At 44.2% G+C, this 27,336-nt stretch overlaps 2 protein-coding genes across 5 annotated transcripts in view; both read right to left on the bottom strand.

The window, feature by feature from the left end:
* The window catches only part of LOC120985705 (very long-chain acyl-CoA synthetase-like), a 91,830-nt gene extending 82,058 nt beyond the window's left edge, over positions 1 to 9,772 (bottom strand). The window contains exon 1 of the mRNA XM_040413803.1: positions 9,177 to 9,772. Coding sequence (XP_040269737.1) covers positions 9,177 to 9,666 — 490 coding nt within the window. The 5' untranslated portion in view covers positions 9,667 to 9,772. The remainder of the gene's footprint in view (positions 1 to 9,176) is intronic.
* Positions 9,773 to 17,724: 7,952 nt separating this feature from the next.
* Positions 17,725 to 27,336, bottom strand: part of LOC120985703 (very long-chain acyl-CoA synthetase-like) — a 235,797-nt gene continuing 226,185 nt past the window's right edge. For all 4 annotated transcript variants that reach the window (XM_040413797.1, XM_040413799.1, XM_040413800.1 and 1 more), the window contains one exon: positions 17,725 to 17,777. The gene's annotated coding sequence lies outside the window, so the exon portion shown is untranslated. The remainder of the gene's footprint in view (positions 17,778 to 27,336) is intronic.

Raw genomic sequence — 27,336 nt, 5'->3', positions numbered from 1 at the left:
GCCGGATTCCTCCCACACCTGGGCGCAGGCCTGAAGGGTCCTGTGAAGGGTTCTGTCTGTGGTGCTGAGCCTGAGGGGAGTATAGTTCCGGGCCAAGGATATGAAGAAGGCTGAGGCAAAGTAGGCGCATCAGCCTCCCCCCTAAGTAACTGCTGCATCTGTTCTTGCAGCCAGCCAGTTCCACGAACGGCTGCTGCCACCCTCAACTCTCCCAGCACAACATCCAGCTGCTCCATTACTGTAAGTAACGCTTACACTATCGCACAGCTCTCGATTTTTTCACACCAAAATGGCCCCTTTCTTCCCCAAACCTGCCTATTTAAGCCCCCCACTACCCGCCCACCTAAATTGAACTGGCCAATTCCTAAACCCCAGGGTCTCCCTGAACCAACCCCCATCATGAAAGCCTCCCTCCCCTAAAGGCTCCCGCCCCCCGGTCCGGCCATTACTTTTAGTTCATAACTACATCTGTTATTTACAGTCAGTAGTTTGGACAGCAGTCACACGTGGACATTCCATGTCCTAAATGAACCACCCAGTCCCCCAGCCAGCCAGCTTAAACAATATTCAAAGTGAAGGAAATGTTTCCTGGCATATTCAAAAGGATAAGTTCATTGAAGTGATCGCAGTAGCGCCACGGCCTCCCCACAGCTCACCAAGCACAGCGCCGTACATTGTATAGCGGCTGTGCTTGGTATCATGCTCAGCCCCATTCACTTCTATGGGGCTGAGCTGCGCTTAGGCCACTTGATCAACGAATGTGACGTCACATGGCCTAGGAAAAGCACAGAGAAAGGGCTCATGCACACGACCGTATGGCTTTTTCAGTGTTTTGGGGTCCGTTTTTTACGGATCCGTTGTTCCGTTTTTTGTTTCTGTTGTGTTTCCGTTTCCTTTCCGTTTTTCCGTTCCGTTTTTCCATATGCCATGTACAGTATACAGTAATTACATAGAAAAAATTGGGCTGGGCATAACATTTTCAATAGATGGTTCAGCAAAAACGGAACGGATACGGATGACATACGGATGCATTTCCGTATCTGTTCCGTTTTTTGGAGCCAAGCACCGTGATTTGCGGACAAGAATAGGACATGTTCTATCTTTTCACGGTACGGAAATACGGAAATACTGAAACGGAATGCACACGGAGACACGTCAGTATTTTTTGCTGAACCATTGAAATGAATGGTTCAGTATATGTAGCGCATACTGAACTCAAAAAACGGCCAGTATACTGAACGCAAAATACTGTCGTGTGCATGAGCCCAAAGGCACAGCGCTCCCAGGAGCACCGATGCCTTCTCAAACAGCTGATCGGCAGTGGTCCCGGGTGTCAAACCCCCACCGATTAGATACTGTTTACCTAAATATACGGTACATTGTGAGTTGGATATTTAAAGATGGCGCCCACTCGCAAGCGCAGCAGGTGCTATAGCCACTAAGTGCTTGCTGTTTTAAACAGCAGACACCGAGGACTAATGTATGCAATTGACAATAACGTCAATCACACACTTTTAACTCCTCAGATTCCATGGTCAAATATGACTACAACATCTGGGAGCTCAAAAACCTAGTGGGGATTGGTGTACCTAGATGGTGCTCGGTTCTTCTGAATGATCAGAGGATGCAGCAGCTATGTTCCCAAGAAGACCCTTCCTGAAACTCTGATAGACTCCAATGCTAATGAATTTATTGTTCAAGTTCCCTAGGGGAATTATTAAAAAGTGTAAAAAAAAAAAAAAAAAGTTTAAAGAAAATTGAATAAAAAGTGAGCAAACAGTCGTACACACTCCAACATGGTATCAATAAAAACTATATTGTCCGGCAAAAAATGAGCCACACACAGCTCCATAGACATAAAAACAAAAAGGTTATTGATGGCCAAAATTTTTTTTCAGTATTAAATCTAAGCTGTGGTATAGATGTAATCATACTGACCCAGAGAATGAAAGTAACGTTCCCATTTCCCACTACATTGTATGCAACCGTAAATGGTGCCGTTAAAAAGTATAACTTATCCGGAAAAGACAAGCTGTAATACAGCTATGTGAATGGAAAAATAAAAGTTATGGCTCTGGGAGGGCTGGGAGTAAAAACAAAAACAATAAAAAAAACGGAAAATGGCCCTGTCCTGAAGGGTTTAAACCCACAACTGTCCCAAGAACAGACATCTCCACTTTTGATGCAGTGTCCTTTCATGGCTTAGCTCCATTCAATGCAGCGTATATAGCAGCAGAAGCCACAGCAGTTTCTATCATGGTATACTATACGTGGTGTGAATAGGCCTAGGAGTATGGCATTTTGCAGTGAGGAAAACTACAACCCTCAGCAGGTCCTGAACGTCTGCATCTGACAGGGCATGCTGAGAGTTGTAATTTTCAGCGAGGGGAACAGTAAAAACATGAGCTTTTTTTTATTTTTAAATCAGTGAATACCTTTTCTTCCATTACTTTAGGGACTTGGGGACTGGCCTGGCTGCAGTGGCGTTGCGTGGGTTGCCAGCACCCGGGGCAAGCCAAGTATTGCACCCCCCCCCCCCCAACCTGTGGCCACGCCCCTTTTTACAGAAAATGTAGTAGATATCACTTGTCATACATAACACCACAGATAACACAGTGATAACTCTCTGAGTACAGATATTGTAGTAGATATCACCCGCAGTCCAATGTAACACCTCAGATAACACAGTGATAAATCTCTGAGTACAGATAATGTAGTAGATGGGTGTGAGCCCCCAGAATTCAGAACAAGCACAGTGTGACCTGAAGTCTGGGGCCAGAATGCGGCAGGGTGGGCCAAATTCTATATCCACCCTCCCATCACTACAGAACATACAGGGTAATACAGCGCCCCATACCTTTTACATCCAGTGATGTCTCCTTTGATGTAGGTCTTCTCTTTCCTCATCTTCTCCTATCAGACCTTCAGACCAGAGCACCATTTTTCAGCCATTTCTTGTCTCTGCAGTTTGACAAAAAAAATCTTAGTTTACTACTTTTCCATCATTCTCCCATCTTCTGGACAAATCATCCTACCACCTCCAATACTCTGTCTGCCGTGCTCCCCAATATTATACTGCAGAAACAGATAAACCCCCTGATAGTAGTACCATGCAGATAGTGCCCTTCAATAATTATTGGCACACAGTGCCCTAAAATAACTGCGCCCAGCAAATAGTGCCCCTGACACTAATAGTGTAAACATAACGTCCCCCAAAAATGATTGTGGTAAGATGATACTGTGCCAAGGTGCCCCCACAGTAATAGTGCTCCCAAAAGTCCCACCAATAGTAATAATTCTCTGCTAGAGCACACATGGTATTAATAGTGCTCCTACCGTGCCCCCAACATGTCCCCACTGTGACCCAGAAGTAATAATGGTCTCATAGTGCCCATACTAGTAATCATGTTCCCCATAAACCCCTAGTAGTAATAAAGCCCACCATAATGCCCCCCAGTAGTAATAATTCTCCTTATAATGTGCCAGTAAAAAAATACCCCCTTTTAATGCCCCCAGTTGAGCTAATGTCCCCATAGTGCCCCCATATTGTGCCAGTATAAAATACCCCTATATTGTACCCCCAGTAAATTGCCCCATAGTGCTCCTCTTCCCCCTTCCTCCTAGTGCCCCCATAATGTACCAGTACAATATGTCCAATATATAGTGCCCCAGTAGATGCCCTCAGTGTCCCCCATAATTTTCAAGTATAAAATACCCCTTCTTAGTGCCCTCGTAGATGACCCCATGATACTCCTCTCCCCCTTCCCCATAGTGCCCACCATAATGTGCCCCAGTATAAAATGCCCCTATACAGAGCCCCCCATATAAAATACCCCTTCTTTGTGGCCTCAGTAGAAGCCCCCATAGTGTTCCTCTCCACCCTTCCCCCATAGTGCCCCCCATATAAAATACCCCTTCTTTGTGGCCTCAGTAGATGCCCCCATAGTGCCCCAATAATGTGTCAGTAAGAAGTGCCCCAATAATGTGCCAGTAAAAAGTGCCCCCAATAATGTGCCAGTAAGAAGTGCCCCCATAAATGCCCCCACAGTGCCCCCACTAATGTGCCAGTAAAATGTGCCCCCTTAGATGCCCCCTAATAATGTGCCAATAAGAAGTGCCCCCATAGATGCCCCCCAATCATGTGCCAGTAAGAAGTACCCCCCATAGATGCCCCCCCAATCATGTGCCAGTAAGAAGTGCCCCCCATTATGTGCCAGCAACAAGTATTGTGCCATATCAAAAAAATAAACACTTATACTCACCTCCATCAGGCTGGCAGCAATGCGATGCAGGCCTCTTCCGGCCTGTGTCCTGAGCTCTACGGCTCAGGCGGTGCGATGATGTCATTGCTACGCCTGCACCGGCCTCTGATAGGCTGCAGGCCTAGTGCTTGCAGCCTATCAGAGGAACGGGGAAGGGAGACGCCTCTCCCCTGCCCCACAGCATCCATCTGTATTGTTGTCCTGAGGATGGCGATACAGATGACTATGGAGATGAGTGCTTCCACAATAGAAGCGCTCATCTCCCTGTGCCCTGCCACCGCCCCCCACTTGTCAGCAGGGCCACGCCGCCTGGGGCGATCGCCTCACTTTGCCTAATTGGCGGTGCGGCCCTGCTGGCGCCCCCTGAAATTTTGCGCCCGGGGCAACGGTACCCCCAGGTCCCCCTCCCCCGCTACACCACTGCCTGGCTGGACACACTTTTGTAGGTTTATTTGAAAAAGAGCCTCCTGCTTCTCTTCTCCTGCCCTGTCATCACATTCTCCCACACAGAACTCCCGCGCTCTGCTCAGCCTCTGGAACACCGGTGGGCAGCAGGAGAGCTCTCTCTCTCACTGTGCAGTGACAGCTGGATGACAGATGCACGTAGTGAGAGCAGAGGTCAGGAGGCAGGGCCCACTGTTGAGTAAGATCGGCTCTGCAGCACTGTGCCAGCTATACAAGAGGACAAGTAGCTGGATTACAGTCCAGATCATCTGGCTGCTTGCTACATACACACTGTGCCTATGGTAAATGCTGCGCTGTTTATTACAACAGCGCTTGTCAGCAGGCAGCTGGGGTTTCCGCTGACTAGTATAAGCAGACAGACCAAGGGCCCACTGAAGATTTCACCGACTCCCCGGTGGGCCAGTCCGAGCCTGCCTTTGTGTCAACCTACCCTTAAAGGGGTTATCCAATTTCACAAACAGCCCCCCCATGTGCCAGGCCCCTCAGAGGAAATATACTTACCCCGCTCCCGGCGCCGCTCCTGGTGCCCGCACTGCCGCTGCTGCTACTTCCTGTACACGGATGAAAACATCCGTGTCGGGTGGGAGAAGCCAATGGCAGACAGGGACAGGGACGAGCCTCCCTAGCATCGCGGGTGAGGCTAGGGAGGCTCGTCCCCGCCTGCCATTGGCTTCTCCCCCCTCCCCCCCAGACGACGGATGTTTTAATCCGTGTACAGGGAGAAGCAGCAGCGGCAGTGTGGGGACCAGGAGCGACGCAGGGAGTGGGGTAAGTATATTCCCTCTGAAGGGCCCGGCACATGGCGGGGCTGTCTGTGAAATTGGATAACTCCTTTAGGGAGGTCTAGTGTTGCAAATGCAACTTATTCATTCAGCAATGTTCTGATATACTTTATGTAGCAATTCCCTGCTATTTACAAGATCTGTTTGCTGGAACAGAATGGAAGCAATGAGCTGTGCATATTTGTGAAGACATTATATTTTTAAGACAAAATGCAGAGGAGGAAGGGCTGGTGGCCTGTTGAGAAGAGGATCTGCCATTACACCTGTGGTGTAGAAGATTACCTTGTTAGGCTAGTTCCACAGCTGTGGTAAATGTATCTGGCAGGCTGGTCTGGCAGAGGAACAGCCTGCCAGCATTCGCTGTATATGGCCAGTGTGAGACTGGGCCCACCAGTGAAATTTATCTTGGGGCCCCCCATATGGATACATCCAAATATTACCTGCTCACACAGCAGAAGACAGCAGCAAGAAGCTACAAGATCATTAATTATGGGGATCCCTGCAGCAATTTTGAGAAGGCATGTCCCTGTGGTAGTAAGTCTACTGTGTATGCGTCATTTGTCCAGGGGGTGGGGAGCTAGGGGTCCACCTTGCTCAGGGGCCCACCGGGAGATTCACCTGTACTCCTGTAGGCCAGTCCGAGCCTGTATACTGCCATTCACAGCCAGACCCCGATGACTATAATGGGATGTGGTCAACTTCCGGCATGAGCACCAGGTTTCAAAGAAGACAAAAACTGGTGTTCACACCAGTTTTTGTCTGGCCAAAACCCAGCGCTCACGGATCCGTGTGACATCCGTATTGCATTTTTTTTGTGTGTGTGAATCCATTGTAACAATGCCTATCCTTGTCCGCAAAACGGACAAGAATATGACATGTTATATCTTTTTTGCGGGACATCCATGCGGACATACTGAAACGGAATGCGAACGGAATCATTTCCGTTTGTTTTGTGGACGCATTGAAGTGAGTAGTTCCGCATATGGGCCGCAAAAAAACTGAACGGACACGGAAAACAGATACGTTCGTGTGCATGAGCCCTTACCCTAAAAATTTTTTGCACGAACATGTGCACGTAATAAGCATGGTGTGCTTATAGCCTTAGGGTGTCTCAAAGATTCTGTAATAAATCTTTGCAATAGGAACAGCTCGAGAGTCATTTTCATAATGGATAATGTCATTGACTAGATTAGAAAATTATATTGAAGTGTGTCAGGTGAAGGCTGTAGGTTACACACGAAGCATAAAAAAAAAAAATAACTTTAGTTTTCTACCAGAAGGGAGCAGAAAAAGATTACAATATTTTGTCATCGGGATTGTCTTGTGATCGGTAGGGGGCTGTCAGCGATTATACCTTTACTGGTTCTTCTGGGGTGGTAATTTGTACTGCACTATGGTATTGCTGCCCCCGCCTACTTATATTGTCCCACCTACTTCTGTTTTCCCTGCCTACTTGTGTTGCCCCTCCTCCTTTTAAATTTGGTCACGCCTACATGTGGCTACTTTTAGTTTGTTTCTTCCAGGTCCACTTTAAAGGCTATGTACAGCTTTGGGGGCTTTTATTTTGTTTATTAGTGTTTTGCACTTATTATGAGCTAAAAATCATTTTTCCAATTGGTCTTTATTAAAAATATGGAGTCCTTTTCTCTGTACAGAGCTGGGATGCTTTACTAGCGGGATCTCTCTGCTCTGTCAGATAGCTATTATACACAACCAAGTCAAGTTGGTCAAACTACTGTTACCATTGGTGAGCTAGACCCTTAAATCCAATATATTTCACAAATAGTGGGTAGCTTAATAAAACTTAAGGTTTAATAGTCTCAAATAAAATAATAGGCCCTTGAAATAAAAAAAATGCATTGAAAACAACTACATGAGTGTCTTAAACTGCAGTATAATCACAAAAAAGGAGGAGACCCAGATACAGGGATAGCGGTATGATAGAGTGAGAAGAAAGATTCAGACGGAAGGACACAATGCTGGGTCACAAACCCTAGGTGTCTCTAAGTCTGCCCCCCCCCCCCCTTTTTCTCCCTTTCAAGCCCTAGAGTCTCCCTTCCTAAATTTAGACTGCCCAGCTTCGTCCAACAGATATGAACAGGTCCGATCACTCCTGACGCCACAGATAGTCAAAAAAACTGACAAAAAATAGGGTTGGCAATACAGTGTTCCTGCCTGACTAGATCAGGCCTTGGTGGTTTGACACTGATATCACTCAACAGGCTAGGGACCTAGTATTATCCCTTATAATAATAATCAAACATGTCCCAACGCGTTTCATTAGTAGTTACCAATTCATAATTGCTCAGGGGACTAAACTATATACTTGTGACCACAAGGTATCAGGTCACTATTCAAATCAGGTGTATCAGATAAACACAAGTCAGTTATGATCCAAGCTAATATGATATAATCAGCCCAGATCCCTGTGACCACAAGGTATCAGGTCACCATTCAAATAAAGTGTATCAGATAAACACAAGTCTGTTATAATCCAAGCTAATACGGTATAATCAACCCAAATCCATTTCTATTCAATGCTCAAAATTCATGTGGTGTTCACTCCCATACATTGAATCAGTCATTATGGTTAGATTTTACCAATAAATATTGTCAACTGTTCAATAAAGTGTGCACAAAGCGCTCAACAGCGGTGGTACAAAGGCACAAAGTCACCATTAGTTTTACTTATCTGCTCAATGTTAAATGCTCATTGTACACAGGCAACTGATGCGGATGTCTTTCCTCGGCGTCCTGCGTATGGCAGCAGCAGTAAGAGTGCACTGGCGGCTCGTTTAAAACGCCACGCTTCTCCGCCCCTTCTGGAGGAGTGATCGGACCTGTTCATATCTGTTGGACGAAGCTGGGCAGACTAAATTTAGGAAGGGAGACTCTAGGGCTTGAAAGGGAGAATAAGGGGAGGGGGAGGAGACAGACTTAGAGACACCTAGGGTTTGTGACCCAGCATTGTGTCCTTCCGTCTGAATCTTTCTTCTCACTCTATCATACCGCTATCAATGTATCTGGGTCCCCTCCTTTTTTGTGATTATACTGCAGTTTAAGACACTCATGCAGTTGTTTTCAATGCATTTTTTTTATTTCAAGGGCCTATTATTTTATTTGAGACTATTAAACGTTAAGTTTTATTAAGCTACCCACTATTTGTGAAATATATCTGTCAGATAGCTAGCTGACGGGCTCCTTATCTCTGATCTCAGACCTTATAAACACTCATGAAATCTCAATCATAATCTTACTGATAGGAATGTGTGTCAGGTGAAGGCTGTAGGTTACGCACTAAGCATTTAAGAAAAAAAACTTTAGTTTTCTACCAGAAGGGAGCAGAGAAAATGACAATATTTTGTAATCGGGATTGTCTTGTGATCGGTAGGGGCTGTCAGCGATCATAAAGCACATTACTAAAGACAATCTCTGACTTCTATATGACACCCTAGGGATTGGATCAGTGCTTATTTCCATTCAGTTTATGAACAGTAATAATTAACCCTTTCTTTATAATCTCATATGCATTTCTTTACATACATCTACACACAGGCAACTACAGCACTAAATAATATTTAGAAGCCAAATGTATGACTGTATGTATGCAATTGCTACCAATATTATTACATATCGCGGCTTACACTCTGTATTGGGTTCCTCTTACCTGGAGCAGCAATTAGCACTTTTGCCCCGCAGCACTTGAAGCAATGCAGAAAGGATTTAGAACGGATATTGTAGTTCATACAAGCCATTGGGCATCCTAATTTGGCTAGTCCCAGCCAAAGCCAGATATATGCAGGCTCATTGCCCAGGAAGATGGCGACACAATCACCTTTTTTCAGTTTCGCATAGTGACTCAAAGCCCACGCTGCTTGGTTGCTTTTCAGATCTATCTCCTTGTAGGTATACGACTGGTCTTGATACAGAATAAAGGTCTGGTTTGGTCTTATGGACACCTGTTTCAAAAACATGTCCAACATGCCAAAGGAGGGGCAGCGTTTAACTGCTCGTTCGATCTGCCGTATATAGCCAATAGCTCTATAAAAAAACCTGAGGTCTTGCCACAGGTAAGGGAGGAATATCCGTTTCAACATCCATAGGAGCGGTATCCCAATCAGAGCTTTCTTCACGATAGACATCCTGTAGAACTGCATAGTGTGAGCCTTACTGAATGTCAGAGTCTGGTTACGAACAATGAAGCTGGGGAGGTGTGCGCTTAGAATTAGCAAGCAGCACAAAGACTATCCTGTACTATGGACTCTGAATAGATTGCATTTCATACCTTTAACCTTGTAACTACCATGGTAGCTCGTCTCCATAACTAAAGGAATGTCATAGGTTCCCTTCACAGAAGTTACCTGTGTTCACGCTATTATTTTCGGAGGGCTATAACTAAATCCTATATGTACATGACATCATAGAAACATAGATCATACCCCACCATTCCAGGACAGCATAGCCTACAGTGTATGTCCCCTCCACCTTGCTATCACTTGTAGGAAAGAACAGTGCATCAACCCACAAGTAGCTGAATAGGCTACTATGATATGGTTGGATATGCTTAAAAGGGGTATTTCATTTTCAGAGATTTAAAGGGTTTTCACCGTTAATAACACTGAGCACCTACCCACAGGCTGATAAATGTATGATTGTTGGGGGAGCAACTGCTGGGATTCCCACTGATCACTGGAATGAGGAGATAGGCAAGTGTTGTACTCCCTTAGAAGTGAATAGAGAGAGTCTCACATGTGAACCACCACTCCATTCTTACAAGGGACTTGGGGACCCTCTATTGTGATCAGTGGTCAGATCCCCAATGATCATGTAGTGTCCCACTAGGTAGGGGTGGGCACTACACAAGGGTCAATTGGGTCACGTGTTACTTCTACTCCTAAGGGACAATAATATTATATTTAACCATGTACTTTAATGTGTTTTCTATGTGTTTTTACATGTGTTGTTTCCCCTGTGACATGCATAGCAGGCCTATTGGGGTGTAGTGTAGCATCCTAGACACTAGAGGGAGATAGGGAGCCCCTAGTATAAATGTTCAGGCCCAGACAGGGAGGGGTTAGTCTGTAGTCAGGAGTCTGTGGAGACAGAAGTGAGAGGGCATCTTAGCCAGAGATATGCTGAGGGCCTCCTCCTGACATGCAGCTGGATAGTCCAGGCTGCTAGTTGCTACCAGGAGGCTAGTGAAGGATCATAGCCTGCCTGTGGATAATGAGCCTCAGTTAGCTCAGAAGACTACCCCAAGGGAAGAGATGTTCCTCCTGGGAGAAACCTGCAGTTACCCTCAAGCCAAGCAGGGACAGTGCACCCAGCTCAGATAAGTAAGCTGATGGGCAGAGGAACTATAAAGTAGGAGCAAGGGTCAATACGGGAGGAAGATTATTTACCAAGGATTAAAGCCAGCATTTAGGCATCCGGGCCTTGGGATAGAAACCAGACAGGAGTTCTAAAGAACAGCGTACACTATTTCTGAGGAGAAGGTACAACCTGATTCTGAGTGTGTTGTTGATTACCCTCCAAGTATCTTGCAAGATAATACCTGCCAATACTGAAAATAAGCCTGCTTGTGAAGCATATGATATAAGGGACTGCATTACCATCTTGATGTACAAAGTTGGACTGTTTTACGTAAAGCACCGTTTGGTTCACTATACCACCTGTGTACCTCACTTATTGCTACTGGAAACCGGTGTGCCACCGTTACAGGCACTGACGTCAAGATCCTTAAAGGGACCTTGCCCCAGGCACTCAAAACACCTGCAACATCCAGGGCACCTCATCCACCATCAGGCCTGGTCCCTATATACAGAGTGTGCCCCAGTGAAACTTTGTGTCAGCCTCTCCTTCACTGTCGCATGCCTGCCCAGGGTTCTCCTATGAACAGTGAGTAACCCTCGATTGCCCATAACCGTGACCTCACTTCGCAATACCCTGCAGGTCTGGCGTGCTGCAATCACACATTGATCACCCATCCCAAGGGTGGATTGGTCATAGATAGGGATGAGCCAATCGATTTCGGATGAAATATCCGAAGTCGATTCGCATAAAACTTTGTTCTAATATTGCACGGAGCAGGAGCAGCAGAGACACGGGGCATTAACATGATTGATAACGCTCTGTGCCTCTCTGTGACCTTTTTACTACAAAATCACGGTGACAACTTTATCTCACTCTGATTTTGTAGTAAAAAGGTCACAGAGAGGCACAGAGCGTTATCAATCATGTTAATGCTCCGTGTCTCTGCTGTCCGGAATGGGGCTTGGCTCTCTTTCACGCAGCAGATTACCCGCACGGAATCCCCTCGTGTGAAAGAGCCCTTAGGGATGTGCGACCTGTGAGACCACATGGGACATGTCGCTCTCTGACTGCGAAGGGTTGGAACGCAGCTGGTCGACACTCAGCTAGCTACAGAGGGCACACTGTCAGGGAAAGTGATGGGCAACCTCTGGCATCACTTTTACTGACAGTCTGATCTTTGGCTGTTGTTGTGCCTAGCTTTGGATCCTCCACCAGCTTGTGGCATCCTTTCAATGTCCAGTCCCAGCATCTAACAAAATAGGACCCATAATCTTTGGCTATATAGATATATGCCAGGTTTCTTGCGATTTACAAAATTTCTGCGAAACTGGCTACAATTTGCCTAGAATCATGTTGTTTACGATGTAGTTCTTCGTAGATTGCTGTAAAACTATGTTTTTGATTTAATTTTGCATAAATTGCAGCAAAAGATACGCTAGAAGGAATGGAGAACCTTAAATGACATTTTAGTCACACGGCAAAGGTCCAGCACCAGACACAGCAGAGGAGGAGGACTGTGAGTAATATGTTGTGTAATGTCTGTGTGTTAGGGATATGTGGTCTGAAATAATCTTTTTTGGCTTGATTTTTTGTCAGGTCTTGAGGGGATTTGCACTTTTACTGGAGTCATGCTCAGTGTTATATTTTACCTCGATTTGACCAGCAAGTATACTCTCACTCTACTTTAACATAACTGGGTAAGTACTCAGGTCAGTGGTGATGGGCAGAGCAGACAAGCTCTATAAAAGACAGTGAGACTAATAAAGACATCTGAGTGCCAAACTCTGCAGAGACAAGCCATGGCCAGGAGATGTCATCATGGTGATCTGGCCCACATACAGAAGAAAGAAGAGTAACTCCAATTATTACTATCAATACATTACTATCACCTGGCCCAAGTAATAGTAATGCCCCCCAGTAATAGTAATGCCCCCATTAATGCCCCCCAGTAATAGTAATTCCCCCATTAGTGCCCCCACTTGGAATAGTAATGCACCATTAGTGCCCCCTAGTAATAGTAGTGCCCCCATTAGTGCATCCCAGTAAAAGTAATGTCCCCATCACTTTTCTGTGCAAAAAAAAAAACCTAAACCTCCCCACCTCCATTTAATTGCACCACGGTGAACACTCACTGCTCACTGGAAGCTCAGGACAGGACCTGTGCTCCAGCGTGGTGATGTCTCTCAGGTCCTGTCCAGCAGTCAACAGCTGGTGTTCACCACGGCGCGAGCAAAAGGCGAGACCTCACAAAATAGTTATTACTTTACATTTCCCATATGGCTACTTTATGTTGGCATAATTTTGTAAATGTAATTTTATTTTTTTATTAGAAGGCTTAGAATTTTAGAAGCAATTCTTAAAATCTTTAAGAAAATTTCCAAAACCCACTCTTTTTAAGGACCAGTTCAATTTCTTTTTAAGGACCAGTTCAGTTATGAAGTCACTTTGTGGGGCTTACATACTAGAAACCACCATAAATGCCCTGATTTTAGAAATGACACCCCTCAAATTATTCAAAACTGATTTTACAAACTTTGTTAACCCTTTATGTGTTCCACAAGAATTAAAGGAAAATAGAGAGGAAATTTCTAAATTTCACTTCACTTTTCATATTTTCCATTTTAATCTATTTTTCTGCAACAAAGCAAGGGTTAACAGCCAAACTAAACTAAATATTTATTACCCTTATTCTGCAGTTTACAGAAACACCCCACATGTGGTCATAAACCCCTGTATGGGCACACGGCAGGGCACAGAAGGAAAGGAGCGCCATATGGTTTTTGGAGGTCAAATTTTGCTGGACTGGATTTTAGGCACCATGTCACATTTGAAGCCCACCGATGCACCCCTACAGTTGAAACTACGAAAAAGTGACCCCATTTGGAAACCTGGGGATAAGGTGACAATTTTATTGGTACTATTTTGTGATGCATATGATTTTTGATCGCTCAATGTTATGTTTTTTATGAGGCAAGGTAACCAAAAGGCTGTTCTAGCAGTTTTTATTTTCGTGTTCACCTGACAGGTTGTGCTATTTTTATAGAGCAAGTCGTTATGGACACGTCGATACCAAATATGTCTTTTTTTATTGTTTCAGTTTACATAATAAAGCATTTTTGAAAAGAAATCATGTTTTGTGTCTCCATATTATGAAAGCCATATTTATTTATTTTTTTGGGTGATTGTCTAATGTAGGGGATAATTTTTTGCGGGATGAGATGATGGTTTGATTGATACTATTTTGGTCTATATTGGACTTTTTGGTCACTTTGCATTATGCTTTTTTTGATGTTATGGAAGTGGCAATACCTATTATGTCTATTTTTCTTATTTTATTTTGGTTTTTCACATTAAAAGCATTTTTGAAAAAAAAAATTTTTTTTTTGTGTCTATTTTCTGAAAGCCATATTTAAAAAATTTTTTGGGGCAATTGTCTCATGTAGGGGCGAGGATGAGAGGATGAAGTGACGGTTTGATTAGTACTAATTTGGGGTACATATGACATTTTAAATCACTTTCTATACCATTTTTTGGGAAGTGAGGTGGGCAAAATTGCAATTCAATCATATATATATATATTTTTTTTTATGGCATTCACCGTGCTGTAAAAGTAACATGATCCTTTTATAGATCGGGCGCCTCGGTACCAAATATGTGTTTTATTTATATGCTTTTAAAATTTTTACCCAATTTTTATTTTAAAAAATTTATACTTTTTGGAACCAGACCCACTTGGTTCTTGAAAATCCAGTAGATCTGATGGCTCTACAATACACTGCAGTACACTGTATAGTGCACTGCAGTGTGTTTTCATTTACACTAAGGACCCTGTCAGACGCAGATACCATGGCAAGCCTGGATGCCTGTGTAATCCCTCTGGTTGCAATGGTAACCATGGTCAGCCACGGCAGACGCTTTTATGAGCTGTTAATGACCGGGGAATGCAAACTTGGTTTGATGGCACGTAAGGGTAAAGGCAGGAGGAGACAAAGTCCTGAAGCATCAACCAAATAACTTTATTTACACTGCACAGGAGGGCACAAATACGTATACAGTCGTGGCCAAAAGTTTTGAGAATTAGATAAATATTGGAAATTTGAAAAGTTGCTGCTTAGGTTTTTATAATAGCAATTTGCATATACTCCAGAATGTTATGAAGAGTGATCAGATGAATTGCATAGTCCTTCTTTGCCATGAAAATTAACTTAATCCCAAAAGAACCTTTCCACTGCATTTCATTGCTGTCATTAAAGGACCTGCTGAGATCATTTCAGTAATCGTCTTGTTAACTCAGGTGAAAATGTTGACGAGCACAAGGCTGGAGATCATTATGTCAGGCTGATTGGGTTAAAATGGCAGACTTGACATGTTAAAAGGAGGGTGATGCTTGAAATCATTGTTCTTCCATTGTTAACCATGGTGACCTGCAAAGAAACGCGTGCAGCCATCATTGCGTTGCATAAAAATGGCTTCACAGGCAAGGATATTGTGGCTATTAAGATTGCACCTCAATCAACAATTTATAGGATCATCAAGAACTTCAAGGAAAGAGGTTCAATTCTTGTTAAGAAGACTTCAGGGCATCCAAGAAAGTCCAGCAAGCGCCAGGATCGTCTCCTAAAGAGGATTCAGCTGCGGGATCGGAGTGCCACCAGTGCAGAGCTTGCTCAGGAATGGCAGCAGGCAGGTGTGAGCGCATCTGCATGCACAGTGAGGCCAAGACTTTTGGAAGATGGCCTGGTGTCAAGAAGGGCAGCAAAGAAGCCACTTCTCTCCAAAAAAAAACATCAGGGACAGATTGATCTTCTGCAGAAAGTATGGTGAATGGACTGCTGAGGACTGGGGCAAAGTCATATTCTCCGATGAAGCCTCTTTCCAATTGTTTGGGGCATCTGGAAAAAGGCTTGTCCGGAGAAGAAAAGGTGAGCGCTACCATCAGTCATGTGTCATGCCAACAGTAAAGCATCCTGAGACCATTCATGTGTGGGGTTGCTTCTCATCCAAGGGAGTGGGCTCAGTCACAATTTTGGCCAAAAACACAGCCATGAATAAAGAATGGAACCAAAACACCCTCCAACAGCAACTTCTTCCAACAATCCAACAACAGTTTGGTGAAGAACAATGCATTTTGCAGCACGATGGAGCACCGTGCCATAAGGCAAAAGTGATAACTAAGTGGCTCGGGGACCAAAAGGTTGACATTTTGGGTCCATGGCCTGGAAACTCCCCAGATCTTAATCCCATTGAGAACTTGTGGTCAATCCTCAAAAGGCGGGTGGACAAAAAACCCCCACTAATTCTGACAAACTCCAAGAAGTGATTATGAAAGAATGGGTTGCTATCAGTCAGGAATTGGCCCAGAAGTTGATTGAGAGCATGCCCAGTCGAATTGCAGAGGTCCTGAAAAAGAAGGGCCAACACTGCAAATACTGACTCTTTGCATAAATGTCATGTAATTGTCGATAAAAGCCTTTGAAACGTATGACGTGCGTGTAATTATATTTCACTACATCACAGAAACAACTGAAACAAAGATCTAAAAGCAGTTTAGCAGCAAACTTTGTGAAAACGAATATTTGTGTCATTTTCAAAACATTTGGCCACGACTGTACATTGCATAACAGATTCAGTCTAAGAGGCCTTACAGCCACAGGGGGCAACATTCACAGTACAGTATATGGTGGCTCTATTAATTATATAGAATCCTGATCAATGAAGGCCATTAAACAATCCTTATACAGTAAGTCCATAATAGTCCCATTAGTTACAAGGAGGACCTCCCTGGTATAGAAGCAATGTTAGGCTATGCAGGCGGATGGTGGTTCCTGTTTGGCAGCAATACCATCACCGTCCTCTGGCTCTAACTGTGGTATCCTATGGGCAGACCCCTCACATGTTCCACTGCAGCCTTCCAGCTCATGCAACCATCTCACTACTACCAAAGAGGCCACTGCCATTCATCCCAGCCAGAGGACATATATATAAGTGCATAAATTAAGTAACTATGTCAGGCCTAGTCTGCAGCAGGGTTGACAACCTAAATGTTTCTTTTTTTTTTCTGGACAATTTATCCAAAAATCACAGACAGACATTTTTTACGGACAAATTTGAAAAACCATAACTATAAAAATTTTAAGTCATGTCTATAGGTCAGATAATACTGAATACATTATCAGTATTTACTGTGAGGTAAAAAATGATGAGAATTACAATCAAAGTGACCCGCTTAAATACCACCAGCCTAGATTGCGGCTCAACAGTTACTTGTGCAGCAATCTGTGACTTTCCCCCGCGCGCGCCAGGTCTAAATAAGTGGGAGTGGGGTAGGCGGAGAAAAGGTCAAAATGTAAGACAGTTAGGAAGGTCTAAATGTAAGACAGCTAGGAAGGTCTAAATGTAAGACAGCTAGGAAGGTCTAAATGTAAGACAGTTAGGAAGGTCTAAATGTAAGACAGCTAGGAAGGTCTAAATGTAAGACAGCTAGGAAGGTTTAAATGTAAGACAGCTAGGAAGGTCTAAATGTAAGACAGCTAGGAAGGTCTAAATGTAAGACAGCTAGGAAGGTCTAAATGTAAGACAGTTAGGAAGGTCTAAATGTAAGACAGCTAGGAAGGTCTAAATGTAAGACAGCTAGGAAGGTCTAAATGTAAGACAGCTAGGAAGGTCTAAATGTAAGACAGCTAGGAAGGTCTAAATGTAAGACAGCTAGGAAGGTCTAAATGTAAGACAGCTAGGAAGGTCTAAATGTAAGACAGCTAGGAAGGTCTAAATGTAAGACAGCTAGGAAGGTCTAAATGTAAGACAGCTAGGAAGGTCTAAATGTAAGACAGCTAGGAAGCTGTCTTTCATTTAGAACTGGTGGAGGATCAGCCAAAGTTATGAAGAGGCCTGTGTCTCTTCATAGGGCTTTATTAAGACCAGCGTCTAAAATGCCAGTCTTAATAAATGACCCCCAAAGTCTCCTATTATTACAGACTGTCAAGGAATTTCTGGACGGTTGGCAACCTTGGTCTGCAGTCTGCTTCTGGGCCTGACTGTGGCACAATCCTTGGTGCTCCTGTGCCATTTTCACATACCACCACCTGTAGGCCACCATATCATCTGCAGCCTTACTTGCTCAATGCCACCATGGTGACCATCTCTTGGAGAATTTGCCTCACAGAAAAAAGGTTGCTTCAGCTCTTATATCTAGGATCCTTCCTTTTACTCACATCAGAAGCATACCTCCCAACTTTTGAAAATCGCAGAGGGACAATATGTGCGGCGCACATCATGGCAGTTTTTCTTCATACTAGGCCATGCCTCTAACTCCGCCCAAAGCGTAATTACTGAGTTTGTCACAGCTGCAGTAGCTGGGGAGCAGTGAGGTGAATATAAGTTCTTTTATTTTTTTTTACTGCATTTGGAGACCCTGGGACAATTTATTTTTCTTGCGCTTCAATATCCATTTAAATATTAGCACATAAATCACCAGATTCTAGATATTTTAAGGTACAAATTGCACAAAATAATGATGTTACGGTCTAATATCCAGGTGCAAACCATACAGACGCTTTATTAAAGAGCAATTTTGTAAATGCATTAATGCACATTCATGCACATTTCATTCCTCAGGTCAAAATGAGGGACATTTAAAGATCACAGAGGGACTTGGGTCAAAAAGAGGGACTGTTTCTCCAAAAGAGGGACACTTGGGAGGCATGCAGCAGTGACATCAACGAAGGCCTGGCATTTTTCCTCACAGCACAGATAGCAGTGCACAGTCCACTGGTGGTGCTGCAGCACCATCTATTGGCATGATCTTGCTACTACAATTCATTTTCCCTTGCTGGCTACAGCTACTCAGCTTAATCAGGGGTGCAGTGAGAGCAGAAGCACCATCTCTTTCTCAAGTGGGAGCACTTCTGAAAGGTAGGGCCACTGAGGGGACTCCTTACCGTCTGAGGTTGATGAAAAAGAGGAAACATTCTGAGAAAGGCTTCTGCGTTTGTCACTCTCCAGTCTGACCTTCTTCTGGCCACCAGAGCCAGTTTATATCAAGAGCCACCACACAGACCACATATTCTGATATTTATTAAAGCGGTTGTCCCACAAAAAATATTCTACAGTTTTCAAACCAGCACCTGGATCAGAATACTTTTGTAATTACTTTTAATTAAAAATGTAGCATAGCCATTGAGTTATTCAATAAAATGCATCTGTATAGCGCCACCTGCTGTTTTTTTTCTGATTTATTTGACCTGATCACTGAGAAGGCCGCACATGCTCAGTTTCATCCTTCAACTGCCTCCTGAGCTGTGATAGGGAGAGCTGAGACACGCCCCCTTAGCTACAGCAGAAAAGACACTCCCCTTGAGCTGTCAGTTTAATCATCTAGCAGAGCAATGCATGTGGAGATCTCTGGATCCATGTTGGGTAAAGGGCTGGTTCTAGCTTTGTTAGAAATAAATTGTCGCATACTGTATGATGTCTGATTTTCATTTTTTTACGTTAGTCATGAGCTAACCCCTTTAAGGATTATTTAAAGACTAGAAACATAGGCTATGGACTACTACACCAGCTATATAGTCACTGCAAGGACCATGGATTATTTAAACGGCAGTTTTACTACAGCCTCACTACACAAACCTTGTTATCATATGATTGTCATATCTATTGGTTCCACGTTATTATTTAGGACTAAAGCTGTTCATTTTCCCTTCATTATTGTTCCATTGATTTTGACTTGCTGTATGTGTCATGTTAAGGGCCATCTAATATCCAGCTGCAGCTACACTGCTCGGTGCTCAGTATGCTCCCCCTCCCCTTTGTTTGACAAGACTAGATGAGATAGCCCGTCTTCTCGTGTCTGATGCTGTGCCACCAGTATGATTCCTCCTTGTAAAAGGCTGTATTATACTGGCAGATTTTCTGCCAGATGATCGCTAGCAATCATCAGGCAGTGTAATACTGCCGCCAATTAGCCATTAAACGAGCAAACGTTCATCAGGCAATCAGAATCCTTCAGCATGGTGAAAGATCCCGATTTGCTGGCGGCAGATCGTGCTGTCTAATTACGATCTGCTGCCGGCAGATAACTAAACAGCATGGGGACGAGCGATGGCATGACAATAGTTCCTACCCACGCTGCATGTAATAGCGGCGGTCTCCTCCGCTAGTGAGAAGGCGATTGCCGGGAAGTAACACTTTCTTCCTGACAATCTTCTGCAGAATCGGGCAGTGTAATACGGCCTTAAATCATTGTAAACCATTAGTGTCAGTGTGTTCAGTGTGTTCATGCATTCCACAGATCTTACTGATTTGTTTAACCAATCCTTTCTGACAGGGGATGTTCATGAAGAATGGCCTGTGTTGTGCCTAACCAAAAGAAGGGTAACATACACTGAACAAAAATATAAACGCAACACTTTCGGTTTTGCTCCCATTTTGCATGAGCTGAACTGAATGATCTGAAACATTTTCTACATACACAAAAGACCCATTACTCTCAAATATTGTTCACAAATCTGTCTAAATCTGTGTTAGTGAGCACTTCTCCTTTGCCGAGGTAATCCATCCAACCTCACAGGTGTGGCATATCAATGTGCTGATTAGACAGTATGAATATTGCATAGGTGTGCCTTAGACTGCCCACAATAAAAGGCCACTCTGAAATGTGCACAGTTTTGCCTTACCTTTGGGGTCAGAAAACCAGTCAGTATCTGGTGTGGCCACCATTTGCCTCACGCAGTGCAACACATCTCTGTCGCATAGAGTTGATCAGGTTGTTGATTGTGGCTGGTGGAATGTTGGTCCACTCCTCTTCAATAGCTGTGTAAAGTTGCAGAATATTTGCAGGAACTGGAACACGCTGTCGTATACGCCGATCCAGAGCATCCCAAACATGCTCAATGGGTGACATGTCCGGTGAGTATGCTGGCCATGCAAGAACTGGGATGTGTCACGACCATGGTAATGGCCGTGACTCCTGAACCGCATGCAGTTGCCTGTGGTCTGGGGTTGTTGTCAATCACAGGTGAGGGCTGAAGTATGTTGCCTCACCTGTGGTTGCCGCTGGCAACATTAGGTTTGTGGCAGTCGAGCAGCTGGAGCTGGTTGCTAGGCTGCTCGCTGTCATTGCATGCGGTTGCACCTGGCAACCTGTCTATTAGGTGTGCCTTGCGTTGATTTGTTGTGCACAAGGTTTTTGCATGGGTGCACGTCCCCTTTAAGTGGCTGTCTCCCCTTCCCTTGTGTGGGAAGGGTTAATTCCCTTCCTAGTGTGTGTGCACTGGGTGTGTCTGTGTAGGTGTGGCTACATGGGCTATTTAGCCTCAGTTGAGAGCAGAAGTCTGGGGGGTACTTCAGCCATGGTTAGCTGGAGACTTCCTCCTGGTTTATATACCATCTGCCAGTGAGGGCCACCCTTGTGGTCATAAATTACGTTACATGGTGTTATGAAGGTTTGTGTTTGGTCTCTTTATTTATTGCAGCTTATGGTTTCCTGTGTGATGTATGGTGTGTGCTGTGTCCCTTGTGTTGTTGTGGACAGCAGTACTTGCACATGGGTTCCAGGCTGTGTGTCTGTGGCAGGTAGGTGTGGTTCTTGTTTCACTTACCTGCCATTGCCATATGTCTGTTTATGTTTCCCCTTTCTTTATAGCTTGGCCAGTGAGACTCCTGTTCATCCGTATCCTGGAGGAACAGGTAGTCTTACCCTTCTCCTAGTCCAGGGCCACCCTGAGGGCGAGTAGGAATATTAGGTTCCGGAGTATGAGCCCTCCCACCATCAGGGTCGGCTCATACGGCTAGGAGACAGGGTCAGAATTAGGGATTGATAGGAGGTGACCTGCTCCCTGATTCCTGTCCTGGCCTTGCATCGACCACCCATCTTCTGGCATCGCACGGCTGAGGGTTTTCCCCATCCTCAGCCGTGACAGGATGTTTTCAGCTTCCAGGAATTGTGTACAGATCCTTGCAATATGGTGCCGTGCATTATCATGCTGCAACATGAGGTGATGGCCGTGGATGAATGGCACAACAATGGGCCTCAGGATCTCGTCACCGTATCTCTGTGCATTCAAAATGCCATCAATAAAAAACCCTGACATACCCTTATTTTCACCCAGGCAGCCCCCCTGAGGCTAGAATCGGAGCATCTCATGCTCCGATGCACTCCCTTGCCTTGCGCTAGATTGCGCAGGGCACGGGCTCTTTTGTTTATCATAACACACTGCCAGGCGGAAGCTTCCGCCTGGCAGTGTGTTCGGTGACGTCACCGGCTCTGATGGGTGGGCTTTAGCGCTGCCCCAGTTTTACTGGCTAGGGCAGCACTAAAGCCCGTCCATCAGTGCCGGTGATGTCACCGGGCTTCCTGGCAGCCCCATGGAGAGCCCCGGTACATCACTGGAACTCCTAAAAATGCCTTTGCCCTGCGCAATTTAGCGCAGGGCAAAGGAGAGCATCGGAGCATGAACTACTCCAGTGCTCAAGTTAGGGGGGCTGCCTGGGTGAAAATGGAGGTATGTCCGGACAACCCCTTTAATACAGTGCCACGTACAGAGCTGATACATATATTATTGAAGATTGGATTTAAAGAGGACCTGTCACCAAAAAGGCAGTGTAATGTGCAGGCAGCATAATATAGATCAGGAGGAGCTGAGCACATTGCTAACATTTTTTGTGTGGGAAAAGATTCACAAAAATTTTTAATTTTTACATTTATATCTGGGAAAGGTGTTTTTTCTCCGGTTGATTGTTGGCATATTTCCCGAGTGGCGTCCGGATCCCCGCTGAACTCCATTATAGTTAATGGGGCTGAGGGGCATTCAGGTACCTTCCAGCAATGCTGGATCCAGAGAGCAGAAATAGCCTGTCGGATCTCTTACCGCAAGTGTGAAACTAGCCTAAAGGCATAAAAAAGGTTCAGGAGGAATTTTTTTTTTATAAAAAACAAATACAAGGGTGTACAGTCTAAAAATAGTAGGAAGGAGATCCAGAACCAATGTTAGGAGATATTATTACACCAAATGAGTAGTTGAGACCTGGAACCAACAACTATTAGATGTGTGTTAGGTTTGCAGTATGTGCCCACCACCTTCCTGCCGTCCCTTGTGGGCGCAGGCGCTTTGCTACTCACGAAGCCACCTGGCGTCCTCTCCATATTGCAGCCTCCATCATCTTGCCTAGTGTGCCCTTAGGGTGCATGCACACTCCCTTCTGGCCGTTTAGAGGGCCAGTACACTTTCTCACTAAACCATCCATGGAAATATATGACGGGGAGAACCAAATGAAAGTATGAATGCTACCCCGTTTTTTAATCTTTAACTTATAGGCTTGTGCTACTTTTTCATGCTTTTGTATATGCATCACCACCTGGGTTCAATACTGAGAGCTGGAGCATCACTACTGGCAAGTGATGTTGGGTGGTTCTCGCCATTCACAGTCTACAATACAGTGATCCATGCAACAATAGATACAAAGTTGGAACACTCAAAACTTTGAAAGCATTCAGCAGTATAATGCAGTGTTTGTGGACCCACTGTGTCACTGACTTAATTTGGCTTAGGGCTACTCATAAGGGCATCATCTAAATTGCACCCCTGGTTTTCACCCCTATACAGGCATCTTGTCCCCACTGCAAGGGAAGCACTAGGTGGCTGGCTCCTGGAGTAGTCACTGTTCAGTGACAGCTGACCTAGTCAGCACAGGAGACACGGGTGTGTGGCACCAAAGGGGGCAGGCAGAATTTAAGTGAGTGGACAAGCTGAAGTCAGGGCAGGCAGAGTTTATTCAATCTGGTAAACAGACTAAAGGCAGGTTAGGAAGGGTGGAAAGGGACAATATGGTCAACAGGCAGAATTCAGGCACAGAAGATAAGATGACACCAAACACCTTAACAGGGACTAGCAAGATAGGAATATTTTTTTGCTCAGGCACCCTCCTGCACAGAAAGGTACCTTAAATACCCAGGGAAGGCCAGCCACAGGTTGGAGACTGATTAGGATGCATGTTGGCCTTATAAGAGCCAGAGAGCGTCTATCTGACCTTACGGACAGAGAAGGCTGCAGCCAGGAAGTCAAAGGCTGCAGCCACAGCATAGAGTGGACACAATACTACTTTGGTGGCTGTTGTAAAGTAGCAGAGAGAGGCCAGCAGCACGGACCACCAGAGAAGTAAAGCCGAGGGACAGGTGAGAATTTCGCCGGCTGTGTCTGCTGGGAGCAGGGAGATGTCGGCGGGCATGGACTGCTGGTGTTACAGGAGCTTTATTATATCAAATATCATATCCATTCATTTGTGTGTGAGCTGATGTTTGAAGGCAGGGATAGACAATGACTACTGAGGGGCTCTGTGCAAGAACAGTGTGTGGGCTCTCATTCCTTGGCATACCCACAAGACACACAACAAGTTCTCATATTGAAAAAGTACAGTTACTATCAAATGCCCACATTCATTCATCATTCACAAAACTGACTATGAAAGGAGTTATCCTCATTTTAAATCCCCTTTTGTTAAAGGAGTTGTCCAGGTTCAAGCTGAACCTGGATATAACCTCCCTTGTACTCAAGGGCGAACTGGGCACTTAAAGTGGCCCTGGAAAAAATACTAAAAGTGACCCCGTTTTGTAGTTGGATCCAAACTGTTGGAAGGCAGCAATACCATATTGTGGCACAATATACCACCACAACAGAGACAAATACCACAGTCCATCACAAAATACTGCCAGCTGCACAAAATACATCCCCAAAAACATACACTGGCTGGCCATGAGGACAGCCTAGGCGGACCCCTGGGGATCGGCCCACCGGGAAATTTCCCTGTAAGGTCTATGGCCAATCCGTCCCTGCCTGTACTGTGTAACCATGTAGGATAATAGTATCAGAGTATTTCTTGTTTGTTGTGAGTCGGTGACGGGTGACGTACCGGGCTTCACAACACTATGCTAATGTCATGGTCTCTAATGTGACAGGTGTCAGAAGATCTAAGAGACTGGCTGAACGTAATGTGATCTGAAAGCCTCTTTGGTTTCACTTGTTTTCAGTGTCTTTGCTGGTAATGACCACACCTCTTGTCTCAGATGTAGCTTAGTGGTCATTACAACTCCTCTATTTAGTCTGGCTTCATCCATCATGCTATGCGGTTGATAGCTTCAGTTTGGTATTGGAAGTGCTGGTGTGTGGTCCTCTTCTGAGTTTCTGCTCGTCCATTTACTTCAGAAGTTAAGTTTTACTTCCCTTTCATATTTTGTTGTTTCCCCTCTGTCTTTTGTTACTAGGCATCAGGGAGACGCTGGTTCTTTCATATGGGAAAGATGAGGCCGTCTCAAGCACAGACACTATTCCAGGGCCCACTGAGACTTTATCGCCCAAGGGCCCACATGAACCTGGAGCCGGCCCTGGTCATAGGTTCCATTGTATGAAAATTCCTACCCTCAAGGTTCGTTCATACGGATAGGCGTCACGGCTAGGATTAGGGTTTCCATAGGTGGTGTCCGTTTCCCTTTCCCTTGCTTTGAGGCCTAGTTTCTTTTCCCTTCCCTCCTGTTGTCGGTGTGGTGTTCCCTCCTACATCACTACGTGACAGCTAGAAGTAGACTTCCGCCTAGCAGGAAGCCCGATAACATCACCCGCTCAAATGGGAGGGGTATAGTGATGTTCTTGGTAGTTTCAGAGGCGGGTATCCTCTAAAAGTAGGCGATGTAGTGCAAAGCAAGGGGGAGTATCGAAGCAAGAAATGCTCCGATTCTTTTATGCTACATGGCAAACCAGTACAAAGGAGGTTATATCACAACCCCTTTAATAAGGGCTCCCAATGAAAAACTGACTGCAGAGCTTGTTTTTTGAGGAACAAGCTGTACTTTCTAATGGCCCATGTAATATTGCATACGATGTGGTGGAAAGCTGGTAAACATTTTTTAAATAGGGTAGAATTGGGAAAAAAAGTTTTATGGGTTTAGTTTTTACCGTATTCCCTATGTGGTAAAACTGACATGTTCGCTTCATTCAGTGGGTTGGTATGATCACAGAGATACCACATTTTTATAGTTTTTCTTGTGTTTTAATATTTTTAAAAATTATAACTTTGAAAAAAATTACTTTTTTCTTTGCATCGCCATATTCAGACCCCCATAACTTTCTATATTTATTTCTACAGGGCTCTAGGGGGAAATTTTTTGCAGGCTGATCTGTAGTTTTTATTTATACTATTTTGGTGTGTGTATGACTTTTTGATTACTTTCTATTGCATTTTTCGTTGAGAGGTAAAACAAAAAAACTGTGATTGGTTATTTTTGTTATTTAGCTATTTTTCTGTTACACCATTCACTGTACAGAGTAAAGATGTTTATATTTTTATAGTTTGGACATTTTGGGATGCAGCAATACTAATGATCTTTTTTGTTTACTTTTATATTTAACCACTTAAGGACCACAGGTTTATACCCCCCTAGTGACCAGGCCCTTTTTTACAAATCGGCACTCCACAACTTTAGTGGTTTATTGCTCGGTCATGCAATTTACCACCCAAATTAATTTTACCTCCTTTTCTTCTCACTAATAGAGCTTTCATTTGGTGGTATTTCATTGCTGCTGACATTTTTACTTTTTTTGTTATTAATCGAAATTTAACGATTTTTTTTGCAAAAAAATGACATTTTTCACTTTCAGTTGTAAAATTTTGCAAAAAAAACGAGATCCATATATAAATTTTGCTCTAAATTTATTGTTCTACATGTCTTTGATAAAAAAAAAATGTTTGGGTAAAAAAAAAATGGTTTGGGTAAAAGCTATAGCGTTTACAAACTATGGTACAAAAATGTGAATTTCCGCTTTTTGAAGCAGCTCTGACTTTCTGAGCACCTGTCATGTTTCCTGAGGTTCTACAATGGCCAGACAGTACAAACACCCCACAAATGACCCCATTTCGGAAAGTAGACACCCTAAGGTATTCGCTGATGGGCATAGTGAGTTCATAGAACTTTTTATTTTTTGTCACAAGTTAGCGGAAAATGATGATTTTTTCTTTTTTTTCTTACAAAGTCTCATATTCCACTAACTTGTGACAAAAAATAAAAACTTCCATGAACTCACTATGCCCATCACGAAATACCTTGGGGTGTCTTCTTTCCAAAATGGGGTCACTTGTGGGGTAGTTATACTGCCCTGGCATTCTAGGGGCCCAAATGTGTGGTAAGTAGTTTGAAATCAAAATCTGTAAAAAATGGCCGGTGAAATCCTAAAGGTGCTCTTTGGAATGTGAGCCCCTTTGCCCACATAGGCTGCAAAAAAGTGTCACACATCTGGTATCGCCGTACTCAGGAGAAGTTGGGCAATGTGTTTTGGGGTGTCTTTATACATATACCCATGCTGGGTGAGAGAAATATCTTGGCAAAAGACAACTTTTCCAATTTTTTTATACAAAGTTGGCATTTGACCAAGATATTTATCACACCCAGCATGGGTATATGTAAAATGACACCCCAAAACACATTGCCTAACTTCTCCTGAGTACGGCGATACCACATGTGTGACACT

The sequence above is a fragment of the Bufo bufo genome, chromosome 1 (genome assembly GCF_905171765.1).
Source record: "Bufo bufo chromosome 1, aBufBuf1.1, whole genome shotgun sequence".
In the NCBI taxonomy this organism is placed as follows: Eukaryota; Metazoa; Chordata; class Amphibia; order Anura; family Bufonidae; genus Bufo; species Bufo bufo.
This window is presented reverse-complemented; position numbering and strand designations above follow the sequence as displayed.